Consider the following 24,621-nt stretch of genomic DNA (forward strand, 5'->3'; position numbering starts at 1 on the left):
TTTCTGAAGCAGATCTACTTATTTGTGGCTGGAAAGTCATAGAAAGTACTTGCAGCCTGCTAGCTTCCTGAAATCATCTTTTCATGATAATGCAGAATGTACTCATTTTTTCATCCTGCATATATGAGGTCCCTTGGAAATCTGGAATAAGATGCCATCAGTGATGTTGTTGATAAACTTTTTTTATCACACAAACACATGCTAGCATCTCCTTAGTGTATTCTGTAGTAAGATACTTCATCATAGGGTTGTGATCTGAAATGGAATCTAAAGAAGGTTAAACAGGCATGGTGAATCTGGAGAACTTGCGTGTCTAAATAAATCAGTGGAAGAGATAACATCAAGTCTTCTTCCTGGAGTATTTGGAATGGCAAATCCAAACTTTGCTTCTTTAGTCCAAATCCCTGTGTGGCTCAAACTCCTGAGATACTTTATTGCTGTTCCTGATGCTGTTATCACACTGCCTTGCTTCCCTTTCCCTTATAACATATTCAGAGGCAGGAAAACATACCCTTTCTGTGGTTATAGAAAAGCCATGTTTGTTTTGTTTTGCTTTGATCTTAGAGAAGGTATACATTGTAACACATATAACCATGCAACCTGTATACAATTGAGCCTGAAGGAAGCGCTGGGTGCAAATTATTTCTTGAAGGCAAAAAGAAGAGTCACACAAGGTTGGGTTTTTTATATTATGTTTTATTGAATCATTGATCCGGTTTCCTTTTCTTGCTTCTTAAGGCTCTTTTTCAAGGTGTTGTAAACATTTCATATACAAACAGAATAACTTTCCTTTCCTTTCTTCTTCTCTTTCTCTGCAGAGGAGACTTTATTTGATACTGTAATAACTTGCCCTGAGCATAGTGTCAGTAACCTGAAAAAGCAAATAAGACTTGTGATCTCCATTCTCAATCATACAACACAAACAATTGTAGATAACATTATTTTGGCACAGATGTCTAAACTCATTGTTTACAAAAAGGTGAACATCTGGTAGAGAAAATAGGAGGTGTTTGTGTCTCTGTGTTTGTGCCCAACTAAAAAGCAATAATTGTGAAGAAGGCAGACAGAAAAAAATGGGGAAAATAGGAAAAAATGGGACCAGGTGAATGGGGTCATGGTAGGATCAAATGAACAAATAGCATTGGTGTGAAAAACAAAGTCACCTGAATGAAGATACTACTTAAGAAATGTGGAAACACTTTCTTCATAACACCCTGACGTAAAAGATAGGAAAAGAAGGCATCGTATTCAATGCCTTAAATTTCCTTTATCAAAAAGTGCCAATAAAACTGCTTGGATTGCCTCTCCAACAGCAGTTCTTATCAGAAATGAGTTTCTAGAAAGCAAGGGTGTCCCTATGGCAGTGCATATACCTCAGTCACATTATCCTCTACAGTATGACCTTTGCAGTAATATGAAAAACTCAAAACATGAAGTGTGAAAGTGACAACTTGCATTATTATAGATATACTAATCAAGCTGTGAGAATTGGTAGTGTAATATGTGAAAGAATCCCCCCCACATTTAAATTCAACAGGAAAATACAATACCTTGTCAAAATGTAGGACGTATCAGTTTTTCTTGTTCTTCGCAGATTCTTCCAGTTTTTTTGGTTTTTTGCTAATCAAGATCTAATGTGAAATGTCCAGAACATATGCTTCCAAGTGGCTTTATGATCAAATTTACTGTTCCTCTCCATTCCGTTTCATATTTTGGATCCACTACATGCAATCTGGTGAAAATCTGTAGTGTCTCATAATTCACAGCAAATTACCTTATATTCTAAATGTAAGTGTTGCTATGGTCAAAGAAGCTTAGCATTGCAGCTTTTGAGAGATTCACGTTAGTTTATCATAGAGAAGAGCTGCAAAGAATACAGCTATCACACTTTATAATCTAGAGTTATGGTTCATAGTGGGTTCAAACCAAACAAATCGAACAAAGTTGTAAACACTTTTGTTAATATCAGTTAGTAGTTTTCCCAGTGATTATCTCAGCAGCCATTTTCACAGTGCTCTACCACTTTTTGCTCCTCTAATCCAACTTTTTGTTAGTTGTTAGTTGTTTAATAAACAAAACTGGAGAAAACAGAGGGGCATAGTACACATGAACAGTATTTTTTATATAAAGTTAGCCTTGAAAAACCTTCAAGTTAAAACCTGATTAGCTTAGGCTACTGCAGAATATTTTGTAAAGATAAAATGGAGGCTGAGTCAGGAGTGAAATAACCATCACAACGCTTGGTGCATGGGAAGGTGTGAGTAGCTTTGCGGCTAACAGCCAGGGATTTCAATATGGCAATAATAATAATAATAATAATAATAATAATAATAATAATAATACACTTGATTTATATTCCATCCTTCTCCCCTAGGTGACTCAGAGCGGAGTATAGCATTTACATACATAGGCTAACATTCAATGCCGCTACGATCACGAGACCCACAAACACAAACAAAGGCAAAGCTTCTCCTTTCATTTCCGGCATCTGGGAGGCGATGCTCATCTCTGGCTTTGGGAGGTGATTTTCTCCATTTACAAGTTGAGGAGCCTTGTCACTTCCTGATCATGTGGCTGGCAAGATGGCTTGGAGCATCTTTTTGCTTTTTTTCTGCCAGAGTGGTACCTATTTATCTACTCACATCTGCATGTTTTCAAGCTGCCAGGTTGGTCGGGCTGACAGACAGGAGCTCGCCCCACCGTGTGGATTCGAACTACCAACCTTCAGGTTAGCAGTTCAGCAACATAAGGGTTTAACCCCTTGTGCCACCATGGCCCCTACTATAGGTTCTTTTGAGCTCAGTTGGATAGATCAGTTGAATGTTGGAGTGGGGGTTAATGGCATCAAGCAGACATCAGTTCAGCTTTCTCACTGCTTTCTGTAACCACAAATCAAAGGCTTTAAATTCTCTCAATTTTCTTGCATCACAAAGTACCCGTATAATTGAAAATTCTTATATGATGTAAAACCAGATCAGAATGAGATGTCAAGCTTACAATCTTTCCTCTCTTAAATCCAAAGAATAGATGTGAGGGGTAAAGGTGATTCTATTCTTGTACAGTCCCACCTTTTTTGCAAACCTAGTGGGGTGAGGAGGCTGAGAAGCATGTGGCATTTCTTTCTAGAGTCCTTTCGGACAGCCAAGAAGCTGGATCTCCCTTTCCTCCACCTGAGCCCAACTCAGTCCTATCTGGCTTCTTGCTTGAGAACAGGAAGGGTCCATAAATATTTTGGCCTTAAATAATCTGCAGCCATTGCTGGAGAATTAAGTTGAGTCCAAAGGATTTGTCAGTAAAGATAATCTTTTAATGAAGGTATATTGAAAGAGTAAGGAGAGAAAATGTACTCCCTGTGGATAAGAGAGTTATAATAAGAAAGGATATACAAAGTAAGGATAGTCACACAGTAATGAATGCTCAGGGGATTAATTGTTTTGGTTTCTGCGAAGCCACAGCAATTGTTAGAGATCATCACACATCCTTATCAAAAGCTGCACTATAAACCCAAAGCAGCTACCACAAGTCACATTTATTGTCTGTTTGGGAAACAGTTGTTATAAAAAGAAATAAAACCTCTTCCCCAATCTATGAAAGTAAGATAATGCTTGAATGTAAACTTCACCTCTATATAAATCCTCATTGAATTAAACATTATGCAGCTGGGAATGGAAAACACACATTTCTATCGCAGTAGTGCTTGATATCTTGCAGATCCAGCACATACCCAATTGAATATATGGCATAGAAAAAAATATAGGAGGAATTGCTGGTCACTTGCAGAATCACAAATGTAAGGAATTTTTCTGTATCAATATGGAAGTCAAATGACATCATAAGCAATATAAAACAGAAAGAGATACTGAAAAGAAGACATCACGATGTTTCATTAAAAGCTTGGAACGATGCTAAACAAATGTATCTGATTTACAGTTATAAAAATTTCCAGTGGACAATATTGGTTTTAAATGTTTCTTAAACAGATGATATGCAATAGGAATCTCACCTGTCATTGTGTCTTTTCTAGATGTGTGTTCTCCTTTACTTCCATGGTAAGTAGCATTTGTTCCAGTGGACTCGTAGTCTGTTTTTCTTTCCTTTAAACTGATCATTTCTCGAGGCGAAGCCGGGGCACTTGCTGGCAAACAAACAAATACAGATATTTAAATTTTCACCACATCAGCATGGTTGTGGCCAGACTTCAGAAGTATAGGATCCCTTCCCTACTAGAACCCAGTGATCTACCAACCAGAGCTGGTTGCAAAAGCCCAAGGATTTCTTTTAAGCACTAGAATTCAAAGGAACCCACCCTTCTTCAACACCACATTGAACCCACCCTTCTTCAATGCCAAACCCACACCTAACTACTGCCACTACTATCTTTTAATTCTTCCTCATTTCAACAGTATGAGTATGTATAGGTTTTTGCCAATATTACAACAACTGGGTGGCAGAAATCTTTGCTGATCTACAGTAAATTAATGAGGGCTGACATGGCATCTCAATGTACTTTTTGCCCACCCTTACATCAGCATATACATACAGAAACAGGCACTGATGGAAGTATGCATTTCTGTCTGCACAGAGGAAATTCCAATGTTGAGTAGCTGACAGTAACATCATCAGAAATGCAATACATTTTCACAGCAGTACTAAAAGCGCTCCAGCCTATTAGCAGCAACCAGATGTCTTCTGAAAACCATGGCCTTTTTATCCAAGATGTTGTGACATCTATCTTATAGTATTCATGGGTCTCAAAACTCACACATTAAGGTTCTCCAATTATATGTTTGCATTCAGCCATCCCAATCTTCTTGGACTTTTTCCTGACATCAAAACAATCTAAGAGAACTCTTGCATCTCCGCACTGCCAAAGCCCCACTGATATTGCAAGAGAAACAGCTGTTGGCATCAAGACTGGCATACACGATATGCCAACTAGCGATATTGCACATATCTCTCATCTCAAGAAATGAGGATAGATGATTCACAGCCCAAACCCCATGTCCATGTTTGTGTTTAATTAAAATATTTTACCTAATGGCAAACACAGATGACATTCAGTAAACCCAGAATTGAAATCATGTATCCACATGCTTGCATACACACAGCATTGTCTTTCAATTCCTAGCAGCATGTATTTTTAAAACTATAAACAGTAATACTAATTTAATTAATTTTAAAGGCATAATTCCACTCTATTTAATAGTAGTTAATTCTTAGTGAAAGATATGACGAACATTGGAGGAATAGAGCCTTTAATGTTTAGATCTGTCATGGAACTGTGGCTTTCTGCATCTTTGTCTCCCTCCCCCAAGTCATGTATCCAAATGTCTTTGGCGACTTAAATGTGACACATTCCATTAGTTAGTTTTTAGAAATTTTTCTTGTCAAAAACTGCACCTAAAGGACCACATATCTACAATCAATCAGACTAGTTGAGATAAAAGGCTATGTAAATTAAGAGAATTAGAAAGCATGCTGCTAGACTGGTTATGTTCATGACATCTCAGAAATCTAGCCAATTATGAGCTCTGAGGGCAGTTAAATGAATTCACTCTTAGAACAAGAATGACAGGCTAGTAACTTATGGGCTGATGCAAACTTTATCTGATCCCAGTCTGTAAAGAGGTTCCAATAACAGTGTTGCTAATAATTTAGCCTAAAGGAAAGCAATGTATACATACCCCCCTACACACACACTGTAGAACGGTATATTGTTATATTTGTGTATGTTCAGTTCATATTATGAGGATATATCAGGAAATTATTGATTATACACATACCTACATATATGACATAATCTCATAGAGTTCAAGTGTAAACAGAGGAGAGAACCTGTTGATATTTCCTCTCCCCTCTGTGTCCTGGCTCATGTTCAGATCTTCAGATTCAGTGTTCAGATTCAGCACTAAGGTCTATATCAGGCTTGCACATATGAGGTGTGTCACTACTTTCTTCTGAAGTAGTCAGAAATGTATTCTTTTTCAGATACACAGAATGAAAACATCTTCTTCCTCAACTTTATTTTCTGTTTCTGATCTTTATAACCATTAGATAAAATGCCCTTTCTACTAGGTCTTGGTTAGATAGACTTCTGCATTAAAGGAAAAAATGGGGCTGATCAAGATGAGAAACGTGTATCAGAATGCCATGCTTTTTCTACCTGTAAATATACAATTATTTTTTAGATGAAAGTAACACTTCACTTATCCTGATGCACTTTCTAGGAACTCTGGGTAGTAACTACACATCTTCCCGCAGTTTTCAGGGTTTTTTTTCCTCCCAGATCAGCTGGGAAAAGATTGCCACGTGTTTGTGGTGCCATGATGGATTACAGAAAATTTATAGAATCATAGAGTTGGAAGAGACCTCATGGGCCATCCAGTCCAACCCCCCACTAAGAAGCAGGAAATCGCATTCAAAGCACCCCTGACAGATGGCCATCCAGCCTCTGCTTAAAAGCTTCCAAAGAAGGAGCCTCCACCATGGCTCGGGGGAGAGAGTTCCACTGTCGAACAGCTCTCACAGTGAGGAAGTTCTTCCTGATGTTCAGGTGGAATCTCCTTTCCTGTAGTTTGAAGTCATTGTTCTGTGTCCTAGTCTGCAGGGCAGCAGAAAATAAGCTTGCTCCCTCCTCCCTATGACTTCCCTTCACGTATTTGTACATGGCTGTCATGTCTCCTCTCAGCCTTCTCTTCTGCAGGCTAAACATGCCCAGTTCTTTAAGCCGCTCCTCAAAGGGCTTGTTCTCCAGACCCTTAATCATTTTAGTCGCCCTCCTCTGGATGCTTTCCAGCTTGTCAACATCTCCCTTCAACTGCGGTGCCCAAAATTGGACACAGTATTCCAGGTGTGGTCTGACCAGGGCAGAATAGAGGGGTAGCATGACTTCCCTGGATCTAGACTCTATACCCCTATTTATGCAGGCCAGAATCCCATTGGCTTTTTTAGCTGCCGCATCACATTGTTGGCTCATGTTTAACTTGTTGTCCACGAGGACTCCAAGGTCTTTTTCGCACACACTGCTGTCAAGCCAGGCGTCCCCCATTCTGTATCTTTGATTTCCATTTTTTCTGCCGAAGTGAAGTATCTTGCATTTGTCCCTGTTGAACTTCATTTTGTTAGTTTCGGCCCATCTCTCTAGTCTGTCAAGATCATTTTGAATTCTGCTCCTGTCTTCTGGAGTGTTAGCTATCCCTCCCAGTTTGGTGTTGTCTGCAAACTTGATGATCGTGCCTTCTAACCCTTCGTCTAAGTTGTTAATAAAGATGTTGAACAGAACCGGGCCCAGGACGGAGCCCTGCGGCACTCCACTTGTCACTTCTTTCCATGATGAAAATGATGCATTGGTGAGCACCCTTTGGGTTCGTTCGCTTAGCCAATTACAGATCCACCTAACTGTAGTTTTGCCTAGCCCACATTTTACTAGTTTGTTTGCCAGAAGGTCGTGGGGGACTTTGTCGAAGGCCTTACTGAAATCCAGGTACGCTACATCCACAGCATTCCCTGTATCGACCCAACTCGTAACTCTATCGAAAAAAGAGATCAGATTAGTCTGGCATGACTTGTTTTTGGTAAATCCGTGTTGACTATTAGCAATGACCGCATTTGTTTCTAAGTGTTCACAGACCACTTCCTTAATTATCTTTTCCAGAATCTTGCCTGGTATCGATGTGAGGCTGACCGGACAGTAATTGTTTGGGTCGTTCTTTTTTCCCTTCTTGAAGATAGGGACCACATTCGCCCTCCTCCAATCTGCTGGGACTTCTCCTGTTCTCCAAGAACTCTCGAAGATGCTTGCCAGTGGTTCTGAAATAATTTCCGCTAGTTCCTTCAATACTCTTGGATGTAGCTGATCTGGCCCTGGCGACTTGAATTCGTTTAGAGCGGCCAGGTGTTCCTGGACAACTTGTTTCCCTATTTGGGGTTGGATTTCCCCCAATCCTTCGTCCATTCCAGGTTGCTGAGGTTGAAGATGGCTTTCTTTTTGTGAGAAGACCGAGGCAAAGAAGGCATTAAGTAGTTCTGCCTTTTCCCTGTCCCTTGTCACCATCACCCCGTCTTCTCCTTGCAGAGGCCCTATCGCCTCCTTGTTCTTCCTTTTTCTATCAATGTAAGCAAAAAAGTCTTTTTTGTTGTTTTTTATATCCCTGGCAAGCCTGAGCTCATTTTGCGCTTTAGCCTTGCGAACCTTTTCCCTACAGGAGTTGGCTATATGTTTGAATTCTTCTTTGGTGATTTCTCCCCTTTTCCACTTCTTGTGCATGTCACTTTTGAGCTTTAGCTCAGTTAGAAGTTCTTTGGACATCCATTCTGGCTTCTTTGCACTTGTCTTATTTTTCTTCTTTGTTGGCACTGTTTGCATTTGCGCCTTGAGTATTTCACTTTTGAAAAACTCCCATCCATCCTTAACTCCCTTGTTTTTTAATATTGGCGTCCATGGAATGCCGCTCAGTAATTCCTTCATTTTTTGGAAGTCAGCTCTCTTAAAGTCCAGAATGCGTGTTTGACTTATCTTAGTTTCAGCATTCCTTTGTATTGCAAACTGCAGGAGCACATGGTCACTTGCCCCTAAGGATCCAACCACGTTGACTGTATTGATCAGGTTTTCCACATTTGTTAAGATTAGATCAAGATTTAGATTTACGGGCAGTTTCCTCAATGATTTCCTGGTTATATGACTAGCATGTCTGTTACCTTTTCACTGGCATCCATCATTACAATTGCCTGAGGTAAGGGAAAGGGGTGGAGATAATGGCTAAAAGGTACACTGGATACATGTTTCCAGATTTGCTCTCCAAATACTACTGTAGTTCTTTCCATAACATGGTTTCAATAGGATATTATCTGGAGTCCTGAGGTACATGGATAACAATGACAGTATGCCAGAGGATTTTTATTTTTATAAACCTTAACAATCTTTGCACAGTATCTCAGATTTTCAAACCTTTGCACAACCTAATATGGTTCTCAATGCACACATGTGAGGACAACACTCTGCCATGTTAATAAAATGAGTGCTTTATCTGTTGGATGCTCAGCCTGAAAGGAAAAGGGAATGATGGGCAGGAAATAGAAGCCCTGGGATATGTCACCAGGACCCACATGCCACTCCTAGAAATTGTTAGTAAAAAATGGAGACAAGCATTGGGAAGACTTTTCTGGATTGTAAAGAGAGTTTTAGTAGTATTGCTTAAAAGCTAGTTGTGCTGGCACGGTAGTGCCAGGAGATTTAAGCGTTTGCTTGCATTACTAGTTCGTAAGGTAGCTTTTCTCAGATTGCAATCATAGGGCTAACAACTTGGCAATCATCGTCAGGAATCTTTAGACCCGCCCCCTTTCCCAGGGTTTTGGAGGGAAAGAGGGGATTTTGCCCAGTCTCACTGTTGGAAGCCCACCTACACAAAAGCTTCACTTCTCACAGCTTTGCTGGGGGAATAAAAGAATAGTTCCACAGCACAGTTCCTACAACCTTCATGGAGCAAATCAAAGGGACACTTTCCCGTTTGACAGAACTCACAGCAACCTTGCCTGGTAAGGGATCACTCGGGCTATCCATAACGCAGCTTGGAGCCGGGAGTAGGGGCCTCACGCCAGCAGGGTAGAGAAAGATTGCCCAGGGAGGGCTCAGAAGATTTCCCAAAGGAAAAAAGGAACAGTTTACCAACAGTTACCTGCCCCTGATAGCAGATTGAGAAAGCTTTTACAAAGTTTTAAAGCATTTGTTTGAAGATTTAAGACCAAATAAAGAGCTTTATTGAACTTATTTTGAGTCTCATTAGAACTTTGTGTTGAGAAATCTAAGGGACTCTTCAGCTGAGGCATCCTGGCATTCTGTTGGGCATACAGAAGGCACGTCCTGTAAACAGTCATTCTTATAGGCCCAGCATGCAACAGCACACTGGTGGTGTCACCTTCATTGAAGGCTTTTAAGCAGAAGCTGGGTGACTAGATGTAAGACATGTTTTAACTGTGGAAATCTGCAAAAACTATGGGTTTATGGATGAGTAGACTTAAGGTTTTCTCAAGATGGCGCTTGTGGTCCCTTCCACTGTACTTCTGTTCCAAAAAAGAAGAGATTATACCTGGAATAGGACATCAATTTACATAGCATAATGCCAAAGATGAGTGTCATAGTTCTGGTTTTCCTTTCAGATATCTTTCAGAAGATATCACCAAGCTGCAATAATTTTGCTAACCAGAAGGCTGAGAGTTCGTAGCCTAGGTCAGAGTGAACTCCTGACCTTTGGCCCAGCTTCTGCCTACCTAGCAGTTCAAAAACAAATGAGAGTAGATAAATAGGAACTGAATTAAAGTGGGGAGGTATTTAGGCTTGGCATTTTGATAAAAAAGAGGAAGTTTATGAACAAAGAAAGCTCTTTGTTAGGGAGATAGAGCAAGAGCACCCCCAGTGGCCGGAATTGAGCACAGGCTCCAAAGATGCCGAAAGATGGGAAAGCCTTTCTATACATTTATGTGTTGTCTGTCTTGTCATTGTTATAATCAGCATTGAATGTTTGCCATATATGTGCCCTGTGATCCATCCTGAGTCCCCTTCAGGGTGAGAAGGGTGGAATATAAAAACTGTAAACAAACGAACAAATAAATAAATGTTTCCAGTACAAGTGTTGTCACAAAATACTGCAAAGTTCTTGTGGTCTCAGTGTTTATTGTGTACTTGGAACTGCTGGTCCCAGGTATCCCCTGAGACAAAGGCTCAGATTGCCTTAACTGCGGCTGACATCACCCAGTTAATGCAATGTAGTATCTACACAGTGCATTGTAGACAGTTTTTTTTCCCTGTGGAAGAAAGGTACTATGTTCTGCAGGATGACCTATGTAATGCCTGCATAGAGCATATACAGACTTCCTGAGCCAAGTAGTCAAAGATTCATTCATGTAAGAAAGACTCTGTGGAGAAGAAACACAGGCTTCCAAGATTGCCACTTCAAAGTCTAGCGAGCATGAGTAGGCAAAGAGATAACAACCCCTTGACCTTAACCAGCACCCTCACAGTCTGAGAGGTCACCCCATACTAAGCTGTAAAAAAGGCATTCCCATCTGTGAGCAACAAAGGAACCACACACATGACAACATTAAAGCCTTTATTGATCAGCATCCAGGATGAAGTGGAAACTGAAAGGAAGACAGAAATGTGGCATTGCCAACCTGTTACACAGCAGGGTCCCTGTGCCCTGAATAGTGAGTGACTTGATAGGTAGTATATGACCAGCTTGGTGGGAGGAACATTATCACTTACCCTGTAACTATTAGAGTTGAGCAAAAATATCAGAACTCTAGTTAATGGTAATAAAATCATTAATTGTAATACAATCGAACAGGGTTCCGAGGTCGTTTGGCCCTTCGGAATTAACCTTCCAATTTGAAGCATTGGAGCCCATCCTCGGAATACCTTTCAGATATATCTTCGGATATATGAGAAAGCGTTTTCAACCAATCTCCTGCATTGGGCTTAAGAGTCCCATAGAAAGCAAGCCTGGAACATTTTCACTCCTGGAGGAGAAGGAGGGAAATACGGCAAAAGGGGCGAAGGGAAGCAGGGAAAGAGAAGAGAAGGGGCACATTTTGCAAGAGTGTGCCTCCCTGTAAGCAAAACGTGGAGCATGGAGTGAGAAGCGAGTGGAAGGCCGACTACCCTCTCCAATGTCCAGCTCCCTTTGCAGCCTCTTTGCCTGGGTTTCAGCAGCATCGGCTTGCTCCGGATTTTGAAGCACACTGCCTCCAATCAAGGAGGCAAGAAAGGAAGGAGGAAAGGAAGAAAGGAAAGAAGGAAGGAGGGACGGAAGGAAGGAAGGAAGGAAGGAAGGAAGGAAGGAAAGAGGAGGGGGTGGGGAAAGGAGAAGTAGTTTCCTTTGGCTTCCCTTTATCTCTCCCTCTTTTGCACAAAGTTCTCCAAAGCTATGCAAACCTCCTGGGGGGGGGGGGGGGAGGAGGAGGAGGAGGAGGAGGAGGAGGAGGAGGAGAATATATGTCCCCATTGCCATATAATCTGGGATAAGATCCTGGGATATAGGGACAGTGTGGAAAGTGCCTCAGGCTGGAACTACACTGCCCTATATCCCAGGATATGATTCCAGATTATCCAGATTATTATTCCATATAATCTGGAATAAGAAAAAAAGGAAGGAAGGAAGGAAGGAGGAGGAGGGGAAAAAGGAGAAGAAGTTTCCCCTGGCTTCCCTTTCTCTCTCCCTCTTTTGCACAAAGTTCTCCACAGCTTTGCAAACCTCCTCTGGGAGAAGGGGGAGGAGGAGAAGGAGGATAGTATATGTCCCCACTGCCATATAATCTGGGATAAGATCCTGGGATATAGGGACAGTGTGGAAAGGGCCTCAGGCTGGAACTACACTGCCCTGTATCCCAGGATCTGATTCCAGATTATCTGATTTAAACTGAATTATATGAGTCCCCACTGCCATATAATCTTGGATAAGAAGAAAAGTGACGGATCTGGACCAAGCTTGGCACACAGACCCAACATGGCCAGCTGTGAATCCTGGGGGAGTTTTGGGAAGGTTGACCCAAGACTTTTGGGAATTGTAGTTCACCCACATCCTTATACATTTTCTCATGGAAGCATTAATAAAAAACAAAAGACTAAGGTTTTTTCTTAAGACATAGTATAACATCAGAAGCAGGATAAGCCTCATAGGAAGAAAGCCACTCATGAGTAGAAGAGGGCTAAGCCTCATAGGAAGAAACACCGGGTCCTTTTTTTGGGACAGCATGGTGTAGTGTAGTTGTTTGAGAGTTGGACTATGATTGTGGTTTCATTCTCCACTCAGCCATGGAAACCCACTGGGTGATCTTGGGCAAGTCACACACCCACAGCCCCAGAAAACCCAATGAAACAGTTTCAAACCAGGAACAGAGGCTGACTGCCATCTGTCAGGAGTGATTTGATGGCGTACTATGATTTCTGTTCCTGGGTGATAAATGTCATTTCCTAATTGGTTCTGTCATAGAAACATGGCAAAACTTTACACTGCCAAAACTTTGTCTTTGCACAAGTGACATGGTGCTATGATAGCACATTATGGTTTCTTGGGACACTCTCCACCAGTTTAACAAAGTTTCAGCCACAAAAACAAAGTTTCTGAAGTAGAACAATGACTTTCAAAGTAAAGACAACCAAATGAAACACGAAATAACACTTTCAAACCAGAAACAGATTTTTGTTATTATTAAAAATGGTTTTTTAAATAACATTTTAAAAATTCACCAAAAATCTGAGGATAAGTCAAACGTTCTTAGATTTGGTGAGCTAACAATGGTTTTTGTGTTCTATCACTGTAGTAAATTTCATTACAATAGCTCAAAAGATGAGGGAGAGGCCCCTCCATTTTTCCCATCTACGATAATGTTTTCCTTCATGCATTGCGCATCCACCATCAACGAGGGACATACAAAGATTCGGAAGTTTTGAATTTTTTGGCTTCAAAATTCCGAAATGACTTTAGAAACAAAGTACCATCGCCCCCTACTTTTGAAGCGAGTATTGAACCATTTTTTCCATGGATCGCACATGCCTAGTAACTATGTATCCAGGAGCTTGCAAAGCTAATTCCTGGATCAAGTAGGCTTTTAACTCTATAGAGCAGTGTTTTCCAAACTGTGTGTCGGGAACAGTGTGTAGGTATGTCATGCAAATGTAACAAAGTCTATGTGAAATAAGCGATAAATCACATATTTAAAAAATATCAATGAGAGGTATTTGTGCGGCATGTTGTATCGCCAAATATTTTGTTATTACAATTTATGTATGTGTCTGTATCTCTTAGAAGGAATTGGTCTCACTTCTGGTTTGCTGGTAAAACTGAATTACTGTGTCATAAAATGATACAGGTCTAGAAAGTGAAATGTTTGGAAAGTTCTGTCGTAACCATAACTGGTATTGGGACAGCCTTTTCATCTGACTTGCGTACAAAAGGGTGTGGAATGGATTCTGTGTTTGTGGGAGAACAACCTGCAGAAAACAAGGAGAGGGTCTGTGGAGGAAAATAATAGGTATTGTACTTGGGCTTGTTGGGTAGCATGCAATCTGGAGAGGAATTGCAGGGAATTAGCCTCTGGCTCCCATGCAATTGCCTACCTTGGCTGAGGTGATCACTAGGGGACAAGGCATAAGATGGCATTGAACTACCAGGGAGCACTGCCAGCACTCATGCATCAACCTCCACTCATGAAGATAAAAAAGAGATTGCAGCAATGGCCAGTATAATGACACCTTTACCCCATTGGACTCCTTGGACTCAGTGACAGCTTGATCTGGTCTCTGTATCTTGGCTAAGTTCCTGCAAGGCACATGTGTACATGAATGCAGGTAACTGATAGAGTGGAATGCTTGTGACTCTGACAACACATAGTTCATTTGCCTGTGGTGATGGGCTCCTCACCTGTGTGGGAGATACTGCTCTTCACTGCTGTGTAACTCTCTCTCTCTCTGTTTATAAAATGGTTCAGGGAAGGCAGAGTCATTAAATGTTGTAATGGAGAGATAAGTGTTGCAGTTATACCTAGCATGAATGTTCTTCTTCCCTTGTATATCTAAATTGGGAGCTTTGTCCTAACTTCCTTAGTGGTTGGAGCAAGAGTAGATTTTATTGTTTGGGCCTGAAGATCTAAGCCAGGGGTCCCCAAACTTTTTAAACAGGGGGCCAGTTCACGATCCAACTATAGTTGGCCACTGAGCAATAATAATTAATAATAATAACAACAACAACAACAACAATAATAATAAAGAGGGTTGGAAGAGACCCCTTAGGCCATTTAGTCCAACTCCTTCTGCCTTTGTGCACCAAAAGCACAAGCAAAGCACCCCTGACAGATGGCCACCCAGCCTCAATGTTATTAATAAATAATAATAATAATAATAATAATAATAATAATAATAATAATGGTTGTAAGAGAAGAAGAGACCCCTTGGGTCATTTAGCCCAACCTCCTTCTGCCTTTGTGCCGTGGGGGCCGGATAAATAGCTTCGATGGGCCGCATCCGGCCCCCGGGCCTTAGTCTGGGGACCCCTGATCTAAGCTGAAGGACTTGTGAAGACCGATAGATGTTATTAGTAATGTGCACAAGCTCCTAGGCATGTTCAGGAGTTAGCTTATTTCTTCTGTTTTTTTTTTTTTTGCAAAGTCCTCCTTTTTTATGCAGAGTGGCTCTTTTTCAAATGCCAAATACAGAGCTCTCAGTATGCATGACATGATAAGATCAGAGGAATATAGTTGCACACCAGGCATGGTGTCATCGAAGTTTCAAGCTGTAATGTTATATTCAATTATTTGGATTATGCCCTTTTGAAACAAATGGGACCAAATTTCTAATAAATACATACATATATGTATTGGTGATGGTATGCTGTAAGTGGATTCTGAATTAGATTCTCCGATAAGTAGTGTGACTGTTCATGTGGAAGCAGCTATTTTCCCTAACACCAAAGTCAAAAGATCATCAATGTTTTGCACCGGGCCAGACTTTGATTGGAGACTGCTCACAGATAGATCTAGTATATCAATGGAAGTTCGTCTATCCTATTATTCACAACACCCACATGTTTATATATTTACTAGCTTTGCCCGGCCACGTGTTGCTGTGGCTTATGCTTTCAGAGTGTTGCTCTTTATTTACTGTCCTGATTTTAGAGATTATATTGTTCTCTATTATTATTAATCGCTTTGAATGCTATTTCCTGCTTCTTGGCAGAATGGGGTTGGACTGGATGGCCCATGAGGTCTCTTCCAACTCTACTATTCTATGATTCTATATCACAGTAATTATTACATATAATATTTATAATCTTATATTATCTGCTTAGAATTGGATTATATGAGGCCCCTTCTTCACAGCTGTATAAAATGCACAGTGGATTATATGGAAGTGTGGAGTCCAGATAATCCAGAGCAAATTAGATAATCTGTGGAACAGGCCGAGGCCTAAGTCTGCCTGTCCCCTGGGCTAAGTTGGTTGCTAGGAGACCAAGTGGGCAGAGATTAGTCCTCTAACTGGCAGCAATTGGATAAAAACAATTATTGCTCTCCCTCTAATTAGGACTTTATTTTTCTTTTCTTTTTGTTGTATCAACCTAGAGGCATGGATGATGGGTTGTGTTGTCAAATTTCGAGGTTGGGGGGCCTGTAGTTTTGTTGTTTTGTTGGTCGCCGTGATGCCATCACTCATTTATATATATAGATTAGTGTAGTGTTATTCCATAAAATGTTCAGCTATTCCAACAACTCATTAATGGCAATCATATTGGGATATCTAATTGCAACAAAAAAACAGAAGTTATCTGGCAGTATATCTTGTATAGTATGTAGAGTATTTAACTCTAATATTTCTACTTCACAAGGAGAAATATTCAAAGTAATGTACAATAATAAATCACATTAAAATATCCCCACAAAAAAGCAACAAATGGTTGAAAATTAAACACATCATTTAAGAATTGAATGGTGAAAATGTGGACAAATTAAAATTTTGCAGATAAAAAGAATTTTCAGCTTCATTTGGTAAAATACAAATGCTTATGGGAACAGTCTAATTTACCGATCCAGGGAAATTCACATTTTTTAAGCTTTTGAAACATGTCTTCTCCTGCAATCCTTTCCCCCAAATGAAACTTGGAATATGAAGAAATGCACAAAATATCAAACTAATTGGACTCAGAAAGCACTCCCTTCCGGACAGAAAGGCCAACCAGATGGCCAGAGGGGAGCTTTTGAATCCCCTCTGTCGTCGAGACCAGCTTTCTCCTAGACTGATGTTGTCGCCAGTCTGCAGCAGTGAGAGGCTTAAGGAAGTCCCTCCCTGCGACATTCAACCTTAGACAGTGCAACACATCCTCCCACCCTCCATTCAATATGAATTAATATTTGTCGCACTAGGGGTGGGCAGGAATTTTAAAAGGATGCTTAAAGAAAAACCCTTCGGAAGTGTGATACAGTCTGAAGTGCATTAATCAGATGCAACATCTAATTCTAATTTAGCAGGATGTTTAAAGGTGAAGAATTTTGAGAACTGCAGGTCCTAAATATCCAGATAAACGCAGGTGCCCATACTAGTTTACAATCCGGAGATTAATTAGTGTGGTGTCAAATAGTTCCTTCATTTATTAGTGTTTCTGATACGATCCCCAAATAAACAAGGTGCTTTTGCTAAGACCTTCTTTCTCAAGGCTTGGGAGCATTTTGGGCAAGTATGTCTAGTCATGCACTCTGGATTAATTGTAGAAATCCAATTTTGTGGTCTTCAAACCAATTCTCTATCCACTCCCGTCATGCTTTGAATACTCTCTTTTACATCATTTTTTTGTTATGGAAAGGGCTACACAATTTCAATATTTCAGTTATTATTAATACCTTATTTTCATAAAAAAAAAATAGAAACTGCTTTTAAAATTCACAACAAAAAGCGAGTGAGTGCATTTTAAAAGTTTGTCATAAATTACAGTGTGCTCTTGATATTCATTTTGGTATGGGTTCCAGGACTACCCATGGATATCAAAATCAAATACCATTGTATAGAATAGCAGAGTCAAATGGTCTTCCTATATATAAAATGGCTAAATCAAGCTTTGCTTTTTGGATTTGTTTTTGTTGAGAAGTGACATTTTCAATCTCTATGGTTCAATCCATGGATGCAGATTCCATGGTTATTGAGATCTGGCTCCATATCCAATGAAATTGTCCCTCTACAGGCTTGTGTAATGAGTGTTTCTTTTAAAAAATAATCAAAACATTTTTCTCCCTCCTTCTCTGCCCTAAGTAAAGAGCAGCTCAAGCATCCTTGAGTTGCTATCCCAAGTGTGCATCCCAATGAGAAATATTTTGAAATACTATCAAAACAGAGCAGAATATAGTAGATAATCTAGCAGAAAGGGAAAGACTCTCAAGGTTAGGTCTCTATTAAAGGAGGACAGAATTACTTTTCTTTCCTCTGCTGCATCTACTAATACAGAAGAGCTGCTGTATTAGTTTTGTGGCCTTGGCGATGTCTCTAGTGATAAAATCCTTTGTAACTGTGAATGAAGTTCAACAGGGACAAATGCAAGATACTTCACTTCGGCAGAAAAAATGGAAATCAAAGATACAGAATGGGGGACGCCTGGCTTGACAGCAGTGTGTGCGAAAAAGACCTTGGAGTCCTCGTGGACAACAAGTTAAACATGAGCCAACAATGTGATGCGGCTGCTAAAAAAGCCAATGGGATTCTGGCCTGCATCAATAGGGGAATAGCGTCTAGATCCAGGGAAGTTATGCTCCCCCTCTATTCTGCCTTGGTCAGACCACACCTGGAATACTGTGTCCAATTTTGGGCACCACAGTTGAAGGGAGATGTTGACAAGCTGGAAAGCGTCCAGAGGAGGGCGACTAAAATGATTAAGGGTCTGGAGAACAAGCCCTATGAGGAGCGGCTTAAAGAGCTGGGCATGTTTAGCCTGCAGAAGAGAAGGCTGAGAGGAGACATGATAGCCATGTACAAATATGTGAAGGGAAGTCATAGGGAAGAGGGAGCAAGCTTGTTTTCTGCTGCCCTGCAGACTAGGACACGGAACAATGGCTTCAAACTACAGGAAAGGAGATTCCACCTGAACATCAGGAAGAACTTCCTCACTGTGAGAGCTGTTCGACAGTGGAACTCTCTCCCCGGGGCCGTGGTGGAGGCTCCTTCCTTGGAGGCTTTTAAGCAGAGGCTGGATGGCCATCTGTCGGGGGTGCTTTGAATGCGATTTCCTGCTTCTTAGCAGGGGGTTGGACTAGATGGCCCATGTGGTCTCTTCCAACTCTACTATTCTATGATTCTATGATTCTATGATTCTATGAATGAATTCATGACAGAGTTTTTAGAATGGCAGTCTATAATATGCTTGTAGCTGGGAATAAATTATTATTGAGCAAAACACTTTCTACTACAACAATGAAAATGAATATACAGTAGAGTCTCACTTATCCAACACAAACGGGCCGTCAGAATGTTGGATAAGCGAATATGTTGGATAATAAAGAGAGATTAAGAAAAAGCCTATTAAACATCAAATTAGGTTATGATTTTACAAATTAAGCACCAAAACATCATGTTATACAACAAATTTGACAGAAAAAGTAGTTCAATATGCAGTAATGCTATGTAATAATTACTGTATTTACGAATTTAGTACCAAAAAGATGTATTGAAAACATTGACTACAAAAATGCGTTGGATAATCCAGAATGTTGGATAAGCGAGTGTTGGATAAGTGAGACTCTACTGTATATGTTCAAACTGCACGGAAGTAATGCTCAGAAACAGCACCAATAATTTCTACATCATATTTTTTTTAAAAAAAAATTAGTGATGCACTGTATTTTTATCATATGTAGTTGGAAGAGGTTGCATGGGCCATTTAGTCCATCCGCAATCTGCCATGCAGGAACAGCACAATCAAATTCTCCCTGACACATGGCCATCCATTCCCAGCATAACAACAACAATAATATAGAGTTGGACGAGACCCCCAAGGGCCATCCAGTCCAACCATCCGCTATGCGGGAAAAGCACAATTAAAGTACCCCCAGCAGATGGCCATCCAGCCTCTGTTTAGAAGCTTCCAAGGAAGGAGCTTCCATCAGAATTGTCAATGCCATTTGTTTTGCCCACCACCTCCTGTTTGTTTAAAATTTAAAAAGGATTTGGAAAAAACAAGTATTACAATACAAAAATAATAATGCTGCAACCAAATGAAGATGAACTCTCTAGACCTCCAGATGTTAGTGAACTACTATTCCTATGATCTTGCATCCTTGGCTGGAGTTGATGTAAACAGGAGCTCAACATCTGGAGGGCCATTTTGTAAAGAGTATGTTCAATTCTGCCTGCAAAACTGCTCAGGATAGGCAGGGTGAAGGGAAAGTTGCCATGTCTCCTCACCTATTCACAAATCTGAAATATTGATATTATTTTTGGTAATTTACAAAAATGCAAATTTCTTCAAATATCTTCCAAGCAAGGAAGGTCATGAATATCAACATTTGACAAATACAGAATAAAATATATTCTAAGTACAGGTTTTAACAATTTCTTTGTTGGATATGTTCAAACCAAATCTATATGTAACCGCTGACTGTTTTCTAGTTTATTCTGAATGTTTTTCTTTCAGTCTAGAACATCTGCAAAACAGTAGAGAGATAAATCCTGACAATATTTTCCCATGCCTTCCTGTGGTTAATGATACTTCTGGCGGCACTGTCCTTCTTTATATGGCACTGATAGATTCCTTCTCTACCTGTTTTGCTATGTTAGTCTGGGTCTTACCTGAACGATTGTTGGGAGACATGCGCACTGGAGAGATGGAAGGGGTGCGTGAAGAAGAATACGGTCTTTGCCGATCCCTCTCTATTGTTGACGATGAGGCTACAAAGTGATACTGTGACCATCCATCCTGTATGGGGACAGTGTACAATAATGAAAAAAAAGAACAATGGTGAAAACAAGTATAGCTGTACAATACGTAAGAACACCCAGTATTGTGTGATTAAGTCATCTAATAAAATGCTACTTCGAAGCAGTGGTCCCTGGATCAGCTATAGCAGGCATGGGCAAACTTTGGCCCTCCAGGTGTTTTGGATTCAACTCCCACAATTCCTAATAGTGGGAGTTGAAGTCCAAAACATCTGGAGGGCCAAAGTTTGCCCATGCCTGAGCTTTTCTTTTGGCAGTCTAAGTTTACAGATTTCTGGGAAGATAATTTATCATTAAGAGAAAGATACCTCAGTGAGACTTCTAGAGTACGCACATACCTGGCCTCTTGCTTTTTTCCTCCATTCCTCATATGAGGCGGCAGTTAAAATAGGTTCTCCTTAATTATAAAGCGGCTCTTGAATCAAAGAATAATTCAGCTAGTTGGGATCACATATTCAGGGTTCTGGTTTTCTGAGTGACTTTTAGTAACATTACATGTGCATAGACAGTGGCCTTTTCCCAGCACAATCACTCTATCAAAAATTGCGGCTAACATCCCATGAGTAAATCACTTAGGCGTAAGTCTTATTATCCCTGCAGGCCACACTTTTGCACAATGGTTGCATTTTATTCAAGGTTGTGAACATGGAGGTTACACATGCAGTTCTTCTGGTTGCACACTATCCAATGGTGCATTTTGTGTTATTGATATATATATTGTACAATGTACAAGGGGATGCTTTTAGTTGTGTTAGTTCTCCAAAAAGAAGCATGATGAAGCTAAGTCATCTCTGTGGGTGTAAACCTATGATGTGTCTCCGTAACGCAGAATGTCATTCTTTGACTCATCTATTCTTTAACAAATATCAGTAGGATTATGGAAAGATAACATGGTGAGATTTAAAATGTTTTCAAGTATTTTGCCTTCCTTCTCCTAAAGATCAGGAAATGAATCAGACAAGCTTGTTGCAAATCACTCTTCCCTGAGAGGAACATTTAAAGCAAGGTATTACAAGAACTTTTGTGGATATCTACTTTTGTACAACTGCCAATACATTTAATGGGATAGAGTTTCTGTAAACTTGATGAAATTAAGCAGACAATTCCAAGTACAACAGCTGGTGTTTATACATTTATCTTGATAGACAACGACTTTACACAGACATATATAAAATGCACAGGCACCAAACTGTCTGATTGGGAGAAGTAATTAATGTTTTAAAATTACACAATGCTTAAATTATACATACTAATAATTATCATATATTTGAAATTAGGAAGTCTAGCATCATCGAACTGCTGAAATAAGATGCTTGAACTTGGTGGGATTCTTCTTGAGTTCATAGCTTGAGAACTGAATGCTCAACAGTAATAGAATTTTAAACAACAAGCCTGGTCACTTTGAAGTCAGTTGAAGGAAATTCATTTTCTCTCATGTGAATCAAGATTTTTCCCAAAGAGTCCTTAAAAGTTCAGTGTTAGTTTAAAGTTGGTTTAATGTTTACAACAAAACAGCTCTCTAAAACATATGGAACTCAGTTGAGGTGGCTGTCTCATTATTAGACAAAAGGTTACATCCTTCTGTTTATGTCCTTGCACAATATTTGACTATTTTCAAATGAATTGTTGGGATCTCAGTGAAAAGGGAGCCTACATTTGACCATCACTAGATAAGGTTGCATCTCCCAGTAAAAGGCAAGTACAATAGTGCTGTAAGGAGACTAAATCCTACAACAGCTGGATGCTCTAAAGATAAAATAGCTAACTTTGAAGAGAAAGATGTGGCTTCTAAAGGCAGTTCAAAAAGCAGAAACATGTGGGCTTTGCAGCTGATAAGAGAATGAGACACCTCACAGTTGGATTTCACTGGCCAGAAGAAATGGGGATAAAAGTAAACAGAAGGGCAAGAGCTGGATCCTGAGAAAAATGTGAGATCTTCAAACAAGTGTCAAATTCTTATTTTTCTCCAGAGAATTATCACCCCCCTAAAGTCAAACAAGCTCTAACTTGTTTTAGAATAAATGGCACTCAATTCAGCATAAAAGACTTCAGAGTAACTACGCATAGTACATCACATAGCACATAGGATCTCACAATTCATGTACAAAGCTGTGAATGACACATTGGTAAATGCACAGGGCTATGAGAGGGCTGCCTGTAGCTTCTTCTACTAACTACATTGTCTGCTATGCTCTCTGGAAGATCTTTCTTTCTGTCTAGTACTAGAGTTTTAGTATGTAACTACAACTCACATAGAAGTCTTTGAACAAAAGAAACTGAAATTGTCTGCATGTCTGCATCTCCTTTTTCTTTCAGTTTCCAATGTGTATTTCTCCTAAAATCAGGAATGTAAAGAATATTCACATTTTTCTCATCCTTGATGAGAAAGGGTATTTTAACACTTACAAGAGGTTTTGTATATCTTTATTTTACACTAGCTCGGGTTATTTGAAAAGGGCATTATTTGTCTTTGTTAAGCATTCTCAGTTTGGAGTGGGTGAACTACAATTCCCAGAATTGTGGGGTTAATCCTCCCCAAACCCTGCCAGTATTCAAAGTTGACTAGTTTGGGTCTGTGCACCAAGTGTGGTCTAGATCAGTCGTTGGCTGGGCATCACCTGGATGGGGATGAATACTACAACTCCCAGATTCCTGAGGAAAGTGTCCCAAAACATCTGTCAGTATCCACAGCACGCTATGTTGAGTCTGTGTGCCAAGTGTGGTCCAGATCCGTCTTTAGCCGGGGTCAGTGCTCTTTGGATGCAGGTGAATTACAACTCCCAGAATCAAGGCCCATTCCCACAAACCCCTGCAGTATGTTCAGTTGGTCATGAGGCTTCTCTGTGTGAAGTTTGGTCCCGATCCATTGCTGGTGGGGATCACTGTTTCTCTGGATGCGGGTGAATTATACCTCCCTTTTCCCCAAACTTGTCCCATATGTTCTATTGGATATGGGGGCTCTGTGTGCCAAGTTTGGTCTTGGTCCATTATCTGTGGGGTTCGATTGCAGGTGAACTATAAATCCCATTACCTACTACTCCCAAATGTCCAGGCCAATTCCCCTCAAAATCCACCAATATTCAAATCTGGGCATATCAGGTATGCATGGCAAGTTTGGTCCAGACCCATCATTGTTTGGGTTCATAGCGTTCTGGGTGTAGGTGAACTACAACTCCTCTAAATTCCCCAGTAGGAGTCAAAGTGCTCTGACTTGATGAAGAGTGAACGACAACTTCCACCATGTGGAATCAATCCCCAAACTCCTCCAGTAAATGTAGTTGCTGCTCAGTTCAGCTCTGTTTGTGATGCAGACAGATTTGAAAGGGAAGGGCAGTAGGCGGGATCATGCAAATTTCACATCAATGGAGAACCCTGAGATGGCTGCCTGTGCAAAATCTAGGATGAAATGATCCCCAAATGAAAGCATTCCTTGGGTGGTGGGCCACAGTGTTTGGGAAGGACATTGGCAGGGTTTGGGCTACATGTTCATGGAGCTCGCTGTAACCACAATGTCAGTGGATGGGAGTGACTTGCTGGCTCCACAGCACTGCGAACTATAGCCGGAGGCTGTCCGTGTGAGCAAACACCCGTGCCACATACATACATATGGGTTTTCACTTTTATTATGGATATAAATATAGATTTTGGGAAAATGTTATTCACACAAAGTATTGTATATTGGAGGTTTTTTTGGACAAAACCTTGCCTTTTTCTTGTTAAATATAATTTTTGCACACATGGAATTTTCATAAAATAGTTCTGAAATTCAGAAAGCGATTGAAAAATTTGTCAATGGTCTTGCATTCTTACTCAATGAAGAAACAATTTTTGAAATGATTTGTTCTCAGTTTCATGAATGAAAAAAGTGAAGACTTACATCACCATCTAACATTTTCTGACAAGCATGAAAATACAAAGTCAAATAAGAACTGAAAAGCAAATGGTATAGCCAATGATAAGGGGTGAAAGGGGTGATTGACCAATAACATCTGCAGGCCTATATTTTCTAAATCAGGCCTCTTCAAACACCAGCCTACAGCTGTTTTGGCCTTTAACTTCCAGAAGCCTAGCCAGCGTGTTCAAAGGTCAGGAATTCTGGGAGTTGGAGGCCCAAACTATATGCTTTGTCAAACTATAGGTTAAAATTGTCTCAACGTTTT

The 24,621-nt window shown here is 40.3% G+C and overlaps 1 protein-coding gene across 10 annotated transcripts in view; it reads right to left on the reverse strand.

Moving 5' to 3' along the window:
• The window catches only part of ctnnd2 (catenin delta 2), a 932,891-nt gene that overhangs the window by 8,966 nt on the left and 899,304 nt on the right, over positions 1–24,621 (reverse strand). For 9 of the 10 annotated variants that reach the window (XM_062979377.1, XM_062979381.1, XM_062979376.1 and 6 more), the window contains 2 exons: positions 20,315–20,441; positions 4,004–4,135 (listed from right to left, as the gene is read on the reverse strand). In XM_062979377.1, the coding sequence (XP_062835447.1) occupies positions 4,004–4,135; positions 20,315–20,441 (259 nt within the window). Of the gene's footprint in view, positions 1–675; positions 872–4,003; positions 4,136–20,314; positions 20,442–24,621 lie in introns of those variants that run through there. The other variant, XM_062979384.1, reaches the window with a different exon arrangement.

This window comes from Anolis carolinensis, chromosome 4, assembly GCF_035594765.1.
Source record: "Anolis carolinensis isolate JA03-04 chromosome 4, rAnoCar3.1.pri, whole genome shotgun sequence".
Taxonomy (NCBI): Eukaryota; Metazoa; Chordata; class Lepidosauria; order Squamata; family Dactyloidae; genus Anolis; species Anolis carolinensis.